At 40.8% G+C, this 16857-nt stretch overlaps 2 protein-coding genes across 2 annotated transcripts; one reads left to right on the top strand and one right to left on the bottom strand.

The window, feature by feature from the left end:
* The first annotated feature begins 3415 nt into the window (after positions 1–3415).
* On the top strand, positions 3416–5806 carry LOC127782866 (cytochrome b561 and DOMON domain-containing protein At4g12980). The gene is made up of 3 exons (XM_052310143.1): positions 3416–4104; positions 4963–5217; positions 5332–5806. Exons 1-3 carry the CDS (start codon positions 3487–3489, stop codon positions 5629–5631), a joined length of 1173 nt encoding a protein of 390 aa, XP_052166103.1. The 5' UTR covers positions 3416–3486; the 3' UTR covers positions 5632–5806.
* Positions 5807–8270: 2464 nt separating this feature from the next.
* Positions 8271–15751, bottom strand: LOC127782316 (type I inositol polyphosphate 5-phosphatase 13-like). Its single transcript, XM_052309471.1, has 11 exons — positions 14769–15751; positions 13639–13891; positions 12745–13549; positions 11874–11998; positions 11661–11745; positions 11199–11352; positions 11062–11099; positions 10714–10981; positions 10442–10565; positions 9954–10314; positions 8271–8927 (listed from the first exon to the last, which is right to left on the bottom strand). Exons 1-11 carry the CDS (start codon positions 15499–15501, stop codon positions 8535–8537), a joined length of 3339 nt encoding a protein of 1112 aa, XP_052165431.1. The 5' UTR covers positions 15502–15751; the 3' UTR covers positions 8271–8534.
* Between the last annotated feature and the right edge of the window lie 1106 nt (positions 15752–16857).

The following is a 16857-nucleotide window of genomic DNA, read 5'->3' as shown; positions in this document are numbered from 1 at the left end:
CCCCGCACGCCGCGGCGCCAAGGAACTTCGAATAATTTACCGAGTTGTATACAGGCCGCTGCCGCTGCTGAGACTGAGACCGTGCTTGCTAAATTGATCATCCTCATTCTGTCGCGCTCCTTCCACGTAGGGCTGATGTTTCTTTTCGTATGGCCTCTGACTATGACCTCATTTACACCGTGTTTAGTGTTTAGATCCAAAGTTTTTCTTCAAATTTTTAACTTTTTCATCACATCAAAACTTTCTTACACACATAAACTTCAAATTTTTCCGTCACATCGTTCCAATTTCAACCAAACGTCTAATTTTAGCGTGAACTAAACACACCCTTAAACGAGTTTTACACTATGAGAAGCCGGGGAGGAGAATGTATGCAAACAAAGAAAACAAACATTGATCATCATATGATAGAATCCAAAATTTCTCAAATTGATCATTATATAACTGCATGAACACGGATTTCGTCGGAATACAATTAATGCAATATGAGTGAATGTGTGCATGCTAGAGTGTAATTGGCATGGGGTTTTAAGAGCATGTACAATAGTGCTATTAAGAAGGCTCCAAAACTTATTAATCAGCCTAATACGAGATTAGAAAAAGAAAATCGCTAGGAGAGAAACAAACGGGCGCTTGTTTTAGCGCTAGCGCTTGCACAGCGCCCCACGCAGTATCGGTCACGGGAGAAGAGAAAAAAAATGCTAGGTGGGTCCCACACGAAAAAAATTGTTATATTTAATGTATGTATGCTTTAACCAAGGCAGCTTATAACTAACTTGTAGTTAATTAGCATGTTGTATGAGTTGGCTCCGTAAGTTAGCTCTACCTTGACATGATAAAATTTTGGAGCTTGCCGCTAGCTGCACTATTGACCTTGCTCTAATCGATGCATGTATTGTGGGAGAATGTGTGCATGGCGTCTTCATTGATGTGATTAGTTTTGGTGTATAAACTTATATGATGATCAATTTGGGAAGGAGGGAGTGCTATTCACAAGGTTTTTCTTAGGCCCTGTTTAGTTCCCAGAACAAAAATTTTCACCCTGTTATATCGAATGTTTGGACACATGCATGGAGTATTAAATGTAGACAAAAAAAAGTTACACAAATTGGGTGTAAATTACTAGACGAATCTTTTAAGCCTAATTGTGCCATGATTTGATAATGTGGTGATATAGTAAACATTTGCTAATGATGGATTAATTAGGCTTGATAAATTCGTATCGCGGTTTCTAGGCGGAATTTATAATTTGTTTTGTTATTAGACAAAGTTTAATACTTCAAATGTATATCCGTATATCCGATGTGACACCCCAAAACAAAAATTTTTGTCAACTAAATAAGCCCTTACTTCCTCCATCCTAGATAAACAAATTCATAGTGTATCATATTTGTTTATTTTAAGATGGATATAGTCTTGTTTTAAGATGGGTTTAGGAAAGAAGGTTAGAAACTTCTCCTATGCACCTAAAACAGGGTAACTCATTACCACATGATTAATACTTACTAGGTAAAACAATACCGAAAAATAGATTAATATGATTAAAAAAAGTCTTCCCTATCAACTTTTTTACTTTTTATTAAAAACATACCTCATCCGTCTTAAAATATAAGAACTTTTAGTTGGATGGGACACAGATTCAACGTACTAGGATCTTATATTTTGAGACACAGAGAGTTATTATATTTTAGCACGTAGGGAGTATCTTCTAGCAGTTCATAAAACGTTTGCGTGAAAAACGGGAAAATAGAAGTTGAGACATGTACTTTCAAACATATCTTTATTCTCGTTTTGAATAATAGGTTCCCAACTTTAATTAGTCATGACTTAATGAGTTACTCGCTCCATCTACTTTTGATAGTCATATTTCCAAATCTGAAAAATTTATTTTTGATAGGCATATTTTAATCCAACAACCTATCATCTTAATGACTTTCTCGGATTTAATGCATGACTCTCTATTATTTCACACATGATTGGCTACAAGAGTATTGAGAAATGTAAATATTAATGAATTGCTTGTTTACGTGACTATAAAAGTAGATAGAGGGAGTATTTCGTTTTCTATACGGAGAAATGATTTACGAACACATCCAATTGTATTACGGTTACCGCGGCGTGCTGACTGACCGCTTACCAACCACGGTTCACACCCATCTTCCTGGATCAAACCGGCTAGTAAGCTAGTTCTGTGATTTATGAGTAATTAATTAAGAAGCATGCGATTATCTTTCTCATCATGTGCCAAAGATTCAGGGCGGCGAGGCAATCTCATATTCTCAACTGACAAATAATAACAACGCTTATATCTGCAGCAGCCATCCGAATCCATCGGCGATGCACAGCGAATGCATTGACTCCGATGAGTACTACTGTACTTGATGGTGTTCTAGAACTGAAGGAAGGAATGAATTCGGTTTGAGTCCGTGAGTGGTTGATTGATACAGGTAGTACCACTGTACCACCATTTGTGGGGTTCAGTTTGGCATCCAAGTGATTGTGCTGATTAATTGTCTCATTGTTCAGCCAATCAACGGTACAAGATGAGATGAGATGAGAGGATGGGCTGTTATCTCTGATGTGTTTTCTGCCTCTCATGTCATCATCAACTCCCCCATAACTTAAACCATATTATTTTTAGGGATTTAGGGATATTCAGTTTATTTACCATTTTCAAGCCTAATTAATTTTAGTAATATTAAAATTTTGTAAAGTTTGATAATGCCACAAGATTTGGTAATAAGGTAAAATCATGTATGCAGTATTGTTTAGTTTGTTACCTTGTAAAGAATAATTTGGATGATTACCAAATTAATTTTGGTATGGTAGGATGTGATAGGTTATTCGAGACATGGTTGGATTGTTGTCATTTTAAATTTTGGCAATACCAAAATTTGATATGTTTGAAAATAGTAAAAAAAGTGAACACGCCCTTAGTTTATTTATCCGATTATTGAAATGGCTTATTTATTTTATGCTTTGAAAACCAATTTCCTTTTAGAAAAATAGTACTGTAATTGATCAGGCTATTTATTTTAACTTATTTATAAAGTTCATCTTTTAAAATACTTAATCTATTTTAAAATTGAGTAGATAACTTACGACGATAATCCAAATCAAACAAACCTAACTTTAACACTGCAAGAGAAACCGACAATTATAACGAGTAAAGGAATCAAGAGAGTCGTTATCATGGAAACGGTAAGTACTGAAAGATTAGCGAGCATACATGAAAACGGCAGGTAAAAAACCCAAAAACCGAACCGGTGAACGTGGACGCGAAAAAGGGCAACGTGCAAAAAACCTTCCTCAAATCCAACCTCCGACCGCGTCAATGGCCGCCCAATCACACGCCCCCACGTGTCCCCCCCCCCCCTCTCACCTCCGCCTTCTTAACCTCGCCACCTCCTCCCCTCCTCCCACCTCGCCTCTCTCTCCTCTCTCTCTCTCTAGTTTACTTTTCTTGGAGCCACCAAGAAACCAGCCATGTCCGTGCTCGGTGTCTTCTTGGCGTCGCTGCTTCTGGCGGCGGTGGCGCCGGCGAGGGCGGCAGGAGGGGGGTGCGCGGCGGAGAGGTTCAGCAGCAACCGTGTGTACGCGGCGTGCAGCGACCTGCCCCACCTGGGCGCGTCCGTGCACTGGACCTACGACGCCGCGGCGTCGGCGTCGCTGTCCGTGGCGTTCGTCGCCGCGCCGCCGTCGCCCGGCGGGTGGGTGGCGTGGGGGCTCAACCCGACCGACGGCGGGATGGCCGGCACGCAGGCGCTCGTCGCGCTGCCCAAGGGGGGAGGAGGCGGGTACGAGGTCCAGACGTTCGACATCGAGGGGTACTCGCTCTCCGCGCCGGGGAAGCTCAAGTACCCGGCGACCGACCTCGCCGCGGAGGTCGCCGCCGACGGCCGCGTCAGCGTCTTCGGGAAGCTGGCGCTGCAGAACGGCACCGCCGAGGTGAACCAGGTCTGGCAGGTCGGGCCGGTCTCCAGCGGGTCCATGGTGCCGCACGCCATGAGCAGCGACAACAAGGCCGCCATGGGGAAGCTCAACCTCCTCACCGGGGCAGCCACCTCTTCCGGCGGCGGCGGCAGCAACCTCAGGAAGAAGAATGTGAGCACTCTTCAATCTTGATTTCTAGTATCATTTTGTTTGCCTTTCTTGAATTCCTAATCAAATTTGAGTGCACAAATCAAATTGTAGTTAGAAAAGGGGGGCGATTTCAGCTCGAATTCCACCAGGGAACTTAACTCCAAAAGCTAAAATCCTGGGGATTTTTTTTTTTAGCAAAAGCTCTCATATTGTTGTTTTCTTTTATTGCTTTATGAATTAGCAACAGTAGTGGTTACTGAAGTCTGAAGCGGTACTGGTATGAGTCAATTTAATTTGAAGTATATGCTTATGAGGTGGTAGAGCGTTGAAAAGAAAGAAAAAAACAACACATTTTTTAATGCTTAAGAGTCAATCTTTGGTTAAAATAATCTTTCCTGCTTCTGTTGCCATGTGAAATGCTCAAATGTTTATACATATGTTCGACTGTTATATCCTGGTTGGTTTGAGATGATTTCAACTGTGTTAAAATCTGTAGGAATAAGATGACGTTTGCTGACTGATTATGTGTGACAAAATGCCTTCTTTGCTTCCGTACTACACACTCAAATTTCTATGCTTTCAGATTGCAATTTTCTTGCCTGTATTGGTTTCTTCCTGCTTTGGTGGACTTCAGCACGATTTGTCTTTCCTGTTGATGGCTACATCGAAATGCTCATTTCACACAATGCAAATTCAGTAGAGAGTAGGGAGCCGTGGTGTTATTGATGTTCTAGTGAAGGGATCGATCTTTGGTTGCAAACCAAACAAGCTTTTTCTTCTTCTGTTGATTCACATTCACAAATTGCTTGACCATATTGATAATGATATTATGATGTATTACTAATTGGTTCAAACTTTTTTCTAATTTTATATGTGCAGACCCATGGAATCCTGAATGCTGTTAGCTGGGGTCTTCTACTTCCCATGGGAGCCATATTTGCTAGATATCTCAAGACATTCAAATCCGCCGATCCCGCGTGGTTCTACCTTCATGTAGCTTGCCAGCTGATTGGTTATGGTGTGGGAGTTTCTGGCTGGGCCACTGGCATTCATCTAGGTAACCTGTCTAAGGGAATCACCTATTCGCTTCACAGAAACATCGGGATCACAGTATTTGCGCTTGGTACCCTACAGGTATGTTCTATTGCACACATTGTTATGACCTCTTTATCTGCCAATATTTCAAGCCCATTTTGTGTAAAAATTGTACGATCATACTGATTGTTCTATGTGCACTCTTTCTTGAAGATCTTTGCGCTTTTCCTGAGGCCCAAGAAGGATCACAAATACCGTGTCTACTGGAACGCCTACCACCACTCGGTCGGTTACACCATCATCATACTCGGCATCGTCAACATCTTCAAAGGGATGTCCATCTTGAACGTGGAGCAGAAGTGGAAGACGGGCTACATCATCACGATCAGCATCCTGGGTGGCATTGCTGTGATCCTGGAAGCTGTTACATGGAGCATCGTCTTGAAGAGGAGGAAGGAGGAGAACAAGTCCTATAACGGCGCTTCAAACGGTCACTTGCCACTCTCTATGTAATTCTTGTAGAGGCAGGAGGGACTTGTGATCCCTACTTATATATTCAGGAGGCTATATTCAGTTATGTTTATGCTTATAGGATTAGGCCTTGTGATCTTGGTATCTCTTCTTTTGTATGATATTTGTATACTGCACACTATACTGGAGATGAGAGATGCCAGTACAGCTTGTTTGATTTTTTGTTCTGTTTGTGAATTGCTGAGTTGAACATCCACTTTGTATGATTTTGGTGCCATTACAAATGTTCCTTTTGGAAAAGTTGGGCAAAGGTGTCCCAAGTGGTTGGTGAATTGGAGAAGAAAGATGCAAGAAAATGCTTGCTAGTGGAAGCATGATCTCTCTAGAAAGTTTGATGCTCGTAGCAGCCTAGCAGAAAGGAAAGGGTACTGAATACTCCATTTGCTGCTATGTTTTTGTGTTGTTCAAGAAACTGAAGGGAGTGTGGTGATGTCAGATTTCACTTTGTTTCAGTAGCAAGGAAACAAAATGTTTGGCTATTGTTTCTTCAGTTATTAGCTTCATTCAGAAGAGTGGCATGTGTCCAAAACATGCAAATAGAATCCATCTAAAATAACTGTGAACATGCAAACAACTGAATAATTGACATATCATGGCAGTTTTAAGTTTGATGTAATAGCAATTTGTCTGCTTTCCATGCAGACAACTTTATTCAAGATTTTGTGCCAACTGGTCCATGCATTAGAGTGACTCCATTGAAAGAATAGTACACCCTCCGTTTTTTTTATATAGACATATGTTTCACTAATCATTTTATTCAAATTTTAGTTTACAAAATGTAAAAAAATAAGTAATGCTTAAAGTACCTTTTATGATAAACCAAATCACAACAAAACAAATGATAATTACATTTTTTTATAAGACGGATGATCAAACGCCAAAAGTCTACAACGTTATCTATTAAAACCAGAGGAAGGGAGTAGTAGTTAGAGTGGAGTGTGTGGTTCAATCAGACTCAGCTAGGAGTCCTGAGCAGAAAAAGGGTTGGTGGCGCGTGATTTAGTGCAGGTCAGTTCACAACCTTCTTGCTTGCAAATAGGAGAAAAAAGATGCTAGATGTTGTGGCAAACCAGGGAAAAAGTTCAGAAAGCAACGACCTTGGCGAGATCTGACATCAGAGATGCCCCTAGCTAGCTGATTGCACAGATCGCCAGCAAACAACCTCATGTCATGTGAATCCCCTGCGAGTGTTCGAGTGATCATGCTATCTGGCACTAATCAACTAAACCAAACGTTAAACCCTTGTTGCAATGATGCTAATATGCTATTATCAGGTGTTAAAAAAAATGCATTTTTGACTGCAACATTTGGCGAACTCTGATGCACCTCGTTTATTTAAGTGTAAAGATGTTGAATCATTGACTCCACAACTACTACAAGTTAGATATAAAGATGATGAATCATTGACTCTCTACAAGTAAGAGATAAGTAGATTATTAGTAGTGCTCAAGACGTGCAGACATTGTTCCAGAATCCTCACTTTCCAGATGGTCTCTGAACTCACTGGTAAACACCTACCAACTCAAAAAATTAATTATAGTAGACGACTTCACCAAAACTGTCCAAAAGGGTTTCCAGCAGTAGTGGATCCACAACATAAATGCCTGATCATTTGTGAGTGACACACCTTCTAAGTGAACTTGGCCAAACTCAACTACTCCTGCACTTTCTGAACTATTAGTATTAAGCTGCAGCAAAATCAGGTAGAAAACCAAATTATGACCAAATCTCTGCATCACTGAACTTAGATGACGAATTGACAATGCAGTCCATATGATTTGACCTAGCCTAACTCATTGATTTTTGTCATCTCTGAATCTAAACGTCATGTAGCTCTCAACTCAAACCCTTTTCAATTTTCTAATCGTTAGTCATGTTCAAACCAGAATTCCATCAGATTGTCAAAGCTACCAAACAGTTTGGTTGTGTTGAGTATGACCCATCATCACTCAGTAGGGTTCATGCAAAGTCAGTTTTGCTTGAGCTTGGCTCAAACTTCCATCTTAGCTCAACCAGAACTTTTTGGGTGGTCTCCTTCAGTTGAGTAGGTAGTAGTACAAGGATTTGGGAACTGCATCCATCTCTGGAACAAGTTGCAGGTCAGAAGGAGAGTTGAGCTGTATTAGGCCTGAAAAAATGTTCAGAAGTGATTAGCAAGCATCAAAAGCGACTCATGGATTAGAAAAGCTTTTGCTGCTTTATGGAAGGAAGCAATTCTTGTTGAGCTATAGTAGAACAGTGCAATGTGTGCAGTAGGAGCAAAGCATCAACTAACTCCAAACATCTTATTCTCAACAGCAGACAGCTTGGATGGTGCTATCAAGTTCCCAGCAATCCTGCAAAGCTGGTGTTTGTTGAACTGCCTGAATATTAGTTTCTGGAAGAAAAAAAAAAGGGGAAGATATGTGCCTGTTTGGATGCTTTCAGACAGATTGGAATCTTGTTAACAAAGGACATAGCCCACACAAATTGCATGTACCATTTGCTGTAAAACAAAGTAAAAGAAGATTCGCAATAATTCATTGAAGTAAAATTATAGTGTTGATCGGTCACAACTCACAACAACTTCTGAAAGGAAAAGACTCGAAGTAACTTTCTTTGTATTCAACCTGTAAAGAATATTTTGTATCACCATGTGTCCTCTATAAAAAGAAATCGGAAAAAGAAGAGGAAAAAAAAAACTACATGAGATATCTTGTAACTATGCACACATTTCCTTTCTGATGTTACTCAACGAATGGTGAGAAGTCAGTGGTGAATATCTACAGAATTAACAGTGGGACACCTTAATTCTCCCTTTGGTAAGTAATGTAAGACTCAACTCCTATACAGAACTGCTACACCAAACAGACAAAAACACACAGACACACTCATTTTTACATGTTTCACAAGGGGCACAAATCATGCACCTCTGAGCTGCCGAATGGCTTAAAGTCAGAACGTTGCAAATAATTCGACGGATTCTTCTTTGAACTTCTTGTAGATGCTTCACCCGATAGAACATCAACGGATGGGGTTGTGATAGACGGTGGATTGATGGGCGGGGATGCAGAAATCGTTGAGCAGCAATGCCTGACATTGATCCTGTGTGTAATGGTTTCAGTTGAGGTGCTACCTGTTACATTGACCAAAAGAACGGCCTCCTTATCTCTGGTGACTTCGCACCAACAGTTCTGCAGTACTCCATTGACAAATACTTCTTGGGTGTAATAGTCTTCATGGTGCACGGTAACTTCCATTGTTTGCCCAGGTTCAATGAGACCAACTGATGGTTCAACCTGTAAAACATAGCACGATGAATGATTAAATTACCAAATATTGGTACTGTGAAAAGCAAAATGGAACATGCAAAGCACTGAAAAATATAATAAACTAGTATAACACTCAAGTCAAAAGGCTTGTTATGAATGGTTAGTGGTAGCAGCTGTTCTTGTCTGTTGACTGTCATGACAAACTGGTCAGTCAGCAACTCCACTGAGATCCATATCCAGTTTAGGCTTATATGGATGGGTTAAATGGCAGCCCATCCATGTGTATGGGATGGGTTGGGAATTTGAGCTAAAATCCTAGCCCATAGATGTGGATAGGCCAGGATTTGGGTTCATGCAAATGAGGCATTAGGATTTTTGGCTGAAACACATTTATGAACTGAGCACTGACAGATATGATCATATGATGTTGTCTATCAACTCATGAAAAGTTTGGTATGATATATGTCCACAAAGAGTATCCTAAATGACCACTAGAAGACAATACATGCAACCAAACCTGAGGCCACCTCCATGACTGTCTAGGTACAAGGTGATCGAAATTGTGTTTCATCTCATTTGCTTTTGCAATTTTTTTTCCTTCAGTTTGCTTTCTCATAATTAAAAGAAAGTCTGATATAGTTCTCACAAAGAGGTTGGAGTGCAGCTGATACAGAAAGTGCATGTCATAGAAGTAAAATACTCCATCCCTTCTCTTTTACATTATGTGAGGGGAGTATATAGGTTCCATGGTTGTCCAAAATTCATATTCTAGAATGACAAGATATCTTCTATATTTATGAGCTAAATTTTATTTTAGGTCTTGAAAACTGAATACATAATGGACAGACTTTCTATGGTTTTGAACTTAACAGGCTTTCTATATACAAGCAAAAGAATGGTCAACACTACAGATAGAAATAGAACACTCAACTGAGAGTGTAACACTATGGGTTTTCTTTTTTCTTAATAAGGGAAAGACACAATGGGTTTTAAGACTAAACAAAAGAAAAAAAATGAATGCAGGAATAAACAAATAAACATATTAATGCATACCTCAAGCCAAAGCGGCAACCCAAAGGATGCCCTTGGAGGAAACTCGGATTTAGTTCCATCCTGCTTGGTGATTGACTGGCTTTCACACAGGATTTCAAAAGCAGCCTTGTTTCTTTGACAATCATTTGTTATCCGGAGGACAACATGTTCTTGGTTTTCCAAAATTATATTGTTTGTGCTGATTATAGTGTCTGGAACAAAATGGGACTCTCGAAGCAAACTGTGTAATCTTTTGTCAGATTGGAGTATTTTTCCATATTCCTGTCTTCTTGTAAACTCATCCACTCTTGCAATATCAACACTAAATGCACACCTCACTGGTTTATGATCACTATCTGTGACACCCATGCAAGCTTCATACCTACCAGAAGAGCAATAAAACATCAAATTATGTATGAGTGAGTGATTATGATCAAGACAAAACAATATGTGTGTCTTAGATTCTCCTTCTCAAAACGAGTGGTAACTGGTAAGTTGTAGAATCTTACGATGTAATTTTAGCAACAACAGGGCATTCTAATGAGCACTCTGCTGTTAATACATCACGGCTATCTCGATACAGTATTCTGTCGCACCAAGCAGGTATTCTCTTCTTCTCACCCGAGTCATATCCTACATTATTTTTGGTGTGGAAAAATTAGCTCCAAAGCAGTTGCGTCAATTTAATCAGCACATAAAAGAACATTTGAATCTTGTGACAGAACTGGAACTATTTAATTAAGGAGGTGCCGCTAGCATCAAAAGTAAAAACAGGCCATACCTGCAAGACCTGGTAGGTGTCTTTGGAATTTGTAAGTCGGAGGAAATCTGATCAAACCTTCACGCATTCCTTGGAAAACCTTTCCTGCCCTCATTTCTGCTTGAAGTTGATCCCTTTCTTTAAGCCAGTCAAAGCTCCTTTGAGAGACCATGTCCCTTGCTTCATCATAGGTGATACCGTAAAGTCGGTAGTTGAAATCACCAAGAAAGACAACCATATCAGCTTCTGCCATCTCAGGTATATCTTCATCGACCTGATTTCCATTGGCCTGCCATTATGACAATAGCTATAAATAAGTATTCTTTATTTCCACGGAAAAATCTGCAATGCAGTTCAGCGATTACATACATTCACGGTTTTATGCAATTGAACAGATGTAGCAGAAGCTGTAGAGGAAACCAAAAAAAAAAAAGATGTTATAGAATTCATTTACAACAAACTAGTATTTAAATATACTTATAAGATGAAAGTTGAGAATGAAGTACCTGCAGATCCATGAGGTTTGTTAAAAGTCATCGTTCGATAGATATGATCAAAATCAGCATTACGACGGCTAACATTTTCTAGATGTGCAGCAAAATGATTGTTCACAAAACATATCCTGCGATCATAGACTCTAATTCTTAACCCTACACCACCCTGCAAGAAGAATGAGATATCATTATTCAATGCAAAATAGGAAAAAGAATAGAGCAATATATTGCTAACTTATTAAAATAATTTTCCTCTGAAAACTGCAGCTGCACACTTTCACCTCTAACCATTGCACGCTCACAAATTGTTTCTAGTTGGATGAAGTATGTGAAGAAAAACATATTTTGAGTATCCCATGATTATTTATCACAGCAGTATAATGTTCTTTGCATGAACGAAATTCCCAGTTGGTATGGTGCACATATGATACGCTCAAGAACAAACAGTTAATAAACATTTTGACAATCATGTACCTTGTTGCCAATAGCACGCCCAAAGCCACATGGTACTGCAGCAGCATCAACATCACCAACATGTGGCTTAAGGTCCTTCCTTGCCCTTGAAATTATCATGATGTACATGCCATACATATCGTATGAGAAAAGTACAAAAGTGCAAAAAAAATGATAATTATATAATAACAGAAAAATGTTTCACTAAGAAATGGTTTTAAGATAAACCAGTACCATGCAGCAATAAGTAATCCAGCCAGCTGCCTTGAACCAACTCGGTGGAAGGATATCCCCTCATCAAGGGTCCTGCCAATATTGTCTATCCACCACTGACCATTGGCACTACCCTCAAGCCCTACCTAAGGCCATAAAGCAAGAAATGTTGAATAAAATGCTCAAAACTCACATAGCAGGCATGATACCAGTACAGGAAATAGCCCAGTGCAGTCTAGATATGAAAATCAGACAGAAACAGGAAGAAGGTGGAGATGATGACCAGATAGGAAATTAAATTAAATTTTCCTTCCAGTTCTCAGTGGTAGCTTTATTATACCAATAAAACACCACAGCAAACAAACTAGCATGAAAGCAAATGCATTTACTTCCCAAACATACAGCTGCAATAACTGTAAAAGACAACTCTTAACTTCAGTTTCAGTGTTCATCATTTTTATACTAACAGAAATATACACAGTTCTCCTGTGCCTTCTCACAAAAAAAAAACTGTAAAAAGGTAATCTGCACCTAGAGCTCTAGAATGAACCCTTATGCTTAGGTATATGCAGTATTTGTTTCAAGCAGCTAAATTAGAATCATATGAGCTCCAGATAGAGATAAGAAGGATAAAAATTAAAATGTAACATAGTACAACCATTTTATCAGAAAGACAAGCACACCACTTGTGTTTTTCAAAAGACAGTAGCACAGATACAGTCATATTATCAGAAATAATACAAATTAAGCTGTAATGCAGAAATAATCTTATTGTGCTCACTAGTAACCTATTTTCCTATCTCAATAATAGTTTCTTTTTCCTTGATTGAACCGAGCAAGAAAACAATGAAACAACGAAATCAAAGGTAGGGTTGAGTATTTCGTATCTTACACTTTCTTTGGCTGCAGCCATGGCAAGAACACCAGCACCCATCTCGACCTCTTGTAGACCAACCACCACCAAGTCAACATCAAAAAATGCACGACCCAACCATGACATGAGTGATTCATAAGATGCTTTCTCCTGGCCAACATTCCAAGTCCCAACAAGCATTTTAATGTTCACTAGCCTTCTATACGACAACTCCCTGTTTGACAACTCAGTTCGCAGAATATCATCCAGAGGGCCAGGAGAAGCTAGAGGCCATCCTCTAATTCCACCATGATGAGCAAGAGTAAAGACATAAGAACCACCAATCGCCATCTGTATGACCGGACAGCTATGCCCAGTCCATTCTGCCAGAAGGTTACCTTCCACATCCATGACTTGAATAATGCCACTGGCATAGCCCACCCACACCCTTTCTCCAAGTGCCTTCATGCACTGAACAGAAGAACAATGATGCTGGAATTCTTGCAGTCGATTCCCATTTCCATCCCACATAATGATCAAACCATCTGTGCAACCTGACCAAACCGTTCCATTCATTGCCTGAACCACTGCTTCTGTTCGGCGATTATCTTCAACAAATGTCCCTTTTGTAGCAACTCTGCGTACTGCACCAGCTGCTCCCATCAGGGCATTCCTTGATTTCTGGAAAAAATTGAAAGAGCTTTGTGGTTTATCCTTCTTCACGGGTTTTGCTTTGATTTCTTCCTCTATAAATTGCTCTGGCATCACAGGTGCCTCTAACCGAGCTGACTCAATTTGGCCGTCCATGCCAAACACTTTTAGCAGTTCCCTGGTCCGAGCATCCCTACAGGAAAAATATCAGAAAAAATAGTTCCTAACTTTTCAATGGGCCGATGAACTCAAGGATAATGCAATTTATTTATGAAAGCATACCAAACAGCAAATGCCATGCTAGTTAAACACCAAACTTTTGCCCGGGAATGGTCAGCAAGCATGTGTTTCACATCAGCAGCGGGGAACGAAGATATGTTGCCAGCTGCTGCATTGTTCCTAAGGTCAATATATGACCTTTCAATCCGTAAAGCAGCCACATGTTTTTCTTCTGGCATTAGTGAGAGGGACTTAGCAATGACGTCCCAGGGCCATGCCTTTATAACACCCCCTTCGGATCCTGACCATATTTCACCTGTTTCCAAGATATTGAAATGAAATAAATCATTTTTGCAAAACGTTCTACCTCTTTTAGTGGACATTGTGAAGTTTAAATCTTGTATGGAGCAGAAGAGATGCCTTAATGTCATATAACTACGAATGAATGATTCAGCCATTGACAGCAATCCAATGCAACAAATAAAGCTGAAAATTAAGTTTCAAAAGGAACAACAATAAAGCATCTTCCAAGTAGGCTTTTCACATAGTAGACAACTAAAACACAAGTGAACTTTAAGACTTCAATTATTAACAGACAGTTTCTTAATATTTCAAGAATAACAAGGATTTATTTGTATTATTCGATAAAGTTCTCTATGGTATGAGTGTTCATTTCGTAGGCTAATCCTATTGTTTGTGGATGTTTTTTAGGTTACTTTTACCTTCCCAAACTTCTCCTCATTTATGCAAAGAGAAAAACGCGCCCAAGTGATTACATCCATGCAAACGCATCTAAAAAAGATAACGGAAGCCTACCATTTGAGAAAACTTCTAACACTAATACTCCCATATATGGATGTCATGTCATACAGAACAGAAAAAAAAAACTAGTTCAACTTTCAGATTTTCCATTTGCAAGATGTCAATATTACTGGACCCCACCCCCCAAAAGTGTTTTTCCTAATTTATTTGTAATAGACTAAAGTTGTTGCTAAAGCCCTGTTATTTTCAGACGCTTAAAATCAGCTAAAATGAAACATTTCATCAGCTAAAATCATTCTTCGTGCTCTTTTACCCAATAATGCTATTGCCTCACTATGCATGGAGCCAATTTTTATCCATCCCTTGCGTAATTTGCTCAATGAAAAATAGAATTGATTGAGATGATCAAAGTAAGTAATCAAGCTTCTCACCATAAGACGTGATGACCATGGAGAGCACTGGCGTGCGGCTGTGTGCCTGCCACGTCAGGGCCTCCCTGAACAACGGCGCGTCGTCGTCGTCGCCGCCGGCGGCGAGGTCCATTCGCCACGACATGATCCTCCCATCCTTGTGGCCCGTCCACACCAGCGCGTTCGCGGCGTCCGCCTCGACGCAGAGCACGGGCGGCACGGGCACGGACTCCCTGAAGGGCGCGCTCTCCTCGTCGCCGCGGCGCGCCCCGCACCCGGCGGCGGCGAACACGTCGTCGAGCCCCCACACGCGGACCCCGGACTCGGAGCCCGCCCAGAGCTGCCGGCGCCGCGGCTCGCACGCCAGCGCCCGCAGGAAAGACCCCACCTGCGTCTCCCGCAGCGGGTGGGGCCGCACCTCGAGCGGCGGCGGGCGGCCCGGGTGCATCGCGGCGCGCAGCGGCACCCGGTAGATCCCCTCGCCCCCTCCCTCACCAACAAACTCCGGCAACGCCCCGCCCCCCGAAACAACCCGCTCCGGCTCCTCCACCACCGCCACCGCGGCGCCAACCTCGCGGCAGCAGCGCTCGAGGCGCGCGTCGCACGAGGCGGAGGCGACGGGGCCGTCGTCGGTGCTACGCGCGTGCGCCTCCGCCGCGTACGGCGACGACGACGACGACGACGCGCTCTTCCTCAGCGTCTCCCGCGCCCGCGCCGCCATGGCCGCAGCCGCCGCCTCGTCGTCCGAGTCCATCCTAAATCCGAGCTCGTTTGGATGGAAGGGAAGAGGGTGACCTGTCGCGGAGGCGGCGCGCCGTGGAGGGAAGGGAAGGGGAGGCGAGCTCGTCGTCGTCGTCGTCGATGGCGATGGCGAGAGGCGGAGGAGAGGGGAGGTGGGGTTTAAATGGGTGGATGCGTCGTGGACCGGGACCACGGAGGCAGTGTGAACCGCACAGCTGCTGCTCCTCGCCCGCCGCGATGTCGGAAACGGCAGCTGAGCTCAGGCCGGCTGGATTTTTGGTTGCTGCTCTGAAAGCAACGGGGTTTCCCTTTCCAAATGGAGGCCGATTTTGCTGCGATTTTTGTTTTTCCTTCTCTGAAGATTCTGTGACAGGTCAATGTAGGCCTTGTTTAGTTGAGGAAAAATTTTAGATTTATTTATCACATAAACACGTAGTGTAATAACAAAACAAATTACAGATTTCATTAGGAAACTACAAATTTATTAAGCCTAATTAATCTATAATTAGCATATATTTACGGTAGCACCACATTGTCAAATCATGGCGTAATTAGGCTTAAAAGATTCGTCTCGCAATTTACACGTAAACCATATAATTGATTTTTTATTTTGTCCACATTTAATACTCTATGCATGTGTTCAAACATTTGATGTGATGGGTGAAAAGTTTTTATTTTGGGAACTAAACAAGACTGTATTTTGGAACCGAGTTAGTGACAAATGGTATTATACTACGTCCGTCTCATTTTAAGTGTAACCATGGGTCGTCTGTCTTATTTAAAATTATTTTATAATTAGTATTTTTGTTGCTATGAGTTGATACAATATGAATAGTACTTTACTCATAATTTATGTTTTTAAATTTTTTCAAAAAATTTTCAAATAAGATGGACGATCAAAGTTAGACGTGAAAAACCATGGTTGTACTTGAAATGGGACGGAAGGAGTACTTGTATACTCGAGTGCTCACTCGGTTTTTTAATATACAACACAGTTGACTTTTAAATATATGTTTGAACATTCATCTAATTCTGAAATTTTATGTAAATGTATAAGATATAAATCATGCTTAAAGTAATTTGAGTGATAAAAAAACTCACAACAAAATAAATTATAATTACGTAAATTTTTCAATAAAATGAATGATCAAACATGTGACAAAAAAGTCAATAGCATCATATATTAAAAAACAGAGGTATTATTTGGTAGTACTGATTTGATATAGGGTATTATCGTTTGCACTATGGTTTATAAGCCGTTGTTGAAATTTAAATTTTAAAATTTGTGTTTGAAGTTGATCTTGATGTTCTTTTAATATAGTTTTTTTCATTTGTTTTTAAGTCACTAAGCACTCATATATATTTAAGT

The sequence above is a fragment of the Oryza glaberrima genome, chromosome 8 (assembly GCF_000147395.1).
Source record: "Oryza glaberrima chromosome 8, OglaRS2, whole genome shotgun sequence".
Taxonomy (NCBI): domain Eukaryota; kingdom Viridiplantae; phylum Streptophyta; class Magnoliopsida; order Poales; family Poaceae; genus Oryza; species Oryza glaberrima.
Note: the sequence above shows the minus strand (reverse complement) of the source record. Positions and strands in the feature narration are given on the sequence as shown.

What these genes read in the sequence shown, in the direction of transcription:
- LOC127782316 (XM_052309471.1), bottom strand. Translation starts at nt 15,501, where the DNA reads ATGGACTCGGACGACGAGGCGGCGGCTGCGGCCATGGCGGCGCGGGCG. An exon ending in CAAACCTCATGGATCTGCAG is followed by an intron (nt 11,100 to 11,198) that starts GTACTTCATTCT and finishes TTTCCTCTACAG; the next exon opens with CTTCTGCTACATCTGTTCAA. An exon ending in AATTGCATAAAACCGTGAAT is followed by an intron (nt 10,982 to 11,061) that starts GTATGTAATCGC and finishes TCATAATGGCAG; the next exon opens with GCCAATGGAAATCAGGTCGA.
- LOC127782866 (XM_052310143.1), top strand. Translation starts at nt 3,487, where the DNA reads ATGTCCGTGCTCGGTGTCTTCTTGGCGTCGCTGCTTCTGGCGGCGGTG. An exon ending in GCAACCTCAGGAAGAAGAAT is followed by an intron (nt 4,105 to 4,962) that starts GTGAGCACTCTT and finishes TTATATGTGCAG; the next exon opens with ACCCATGGAATCCTGAATGC. An exon ending in TTGCGCTTGGTACCCTACAG is followed by an intron (nt 5,218 to 5,331) that starts GTATGTTCTATT and finishes TCTTTCTTGAAG; the next exon opens with ATCTTTGCGCTTTTCCTGAG.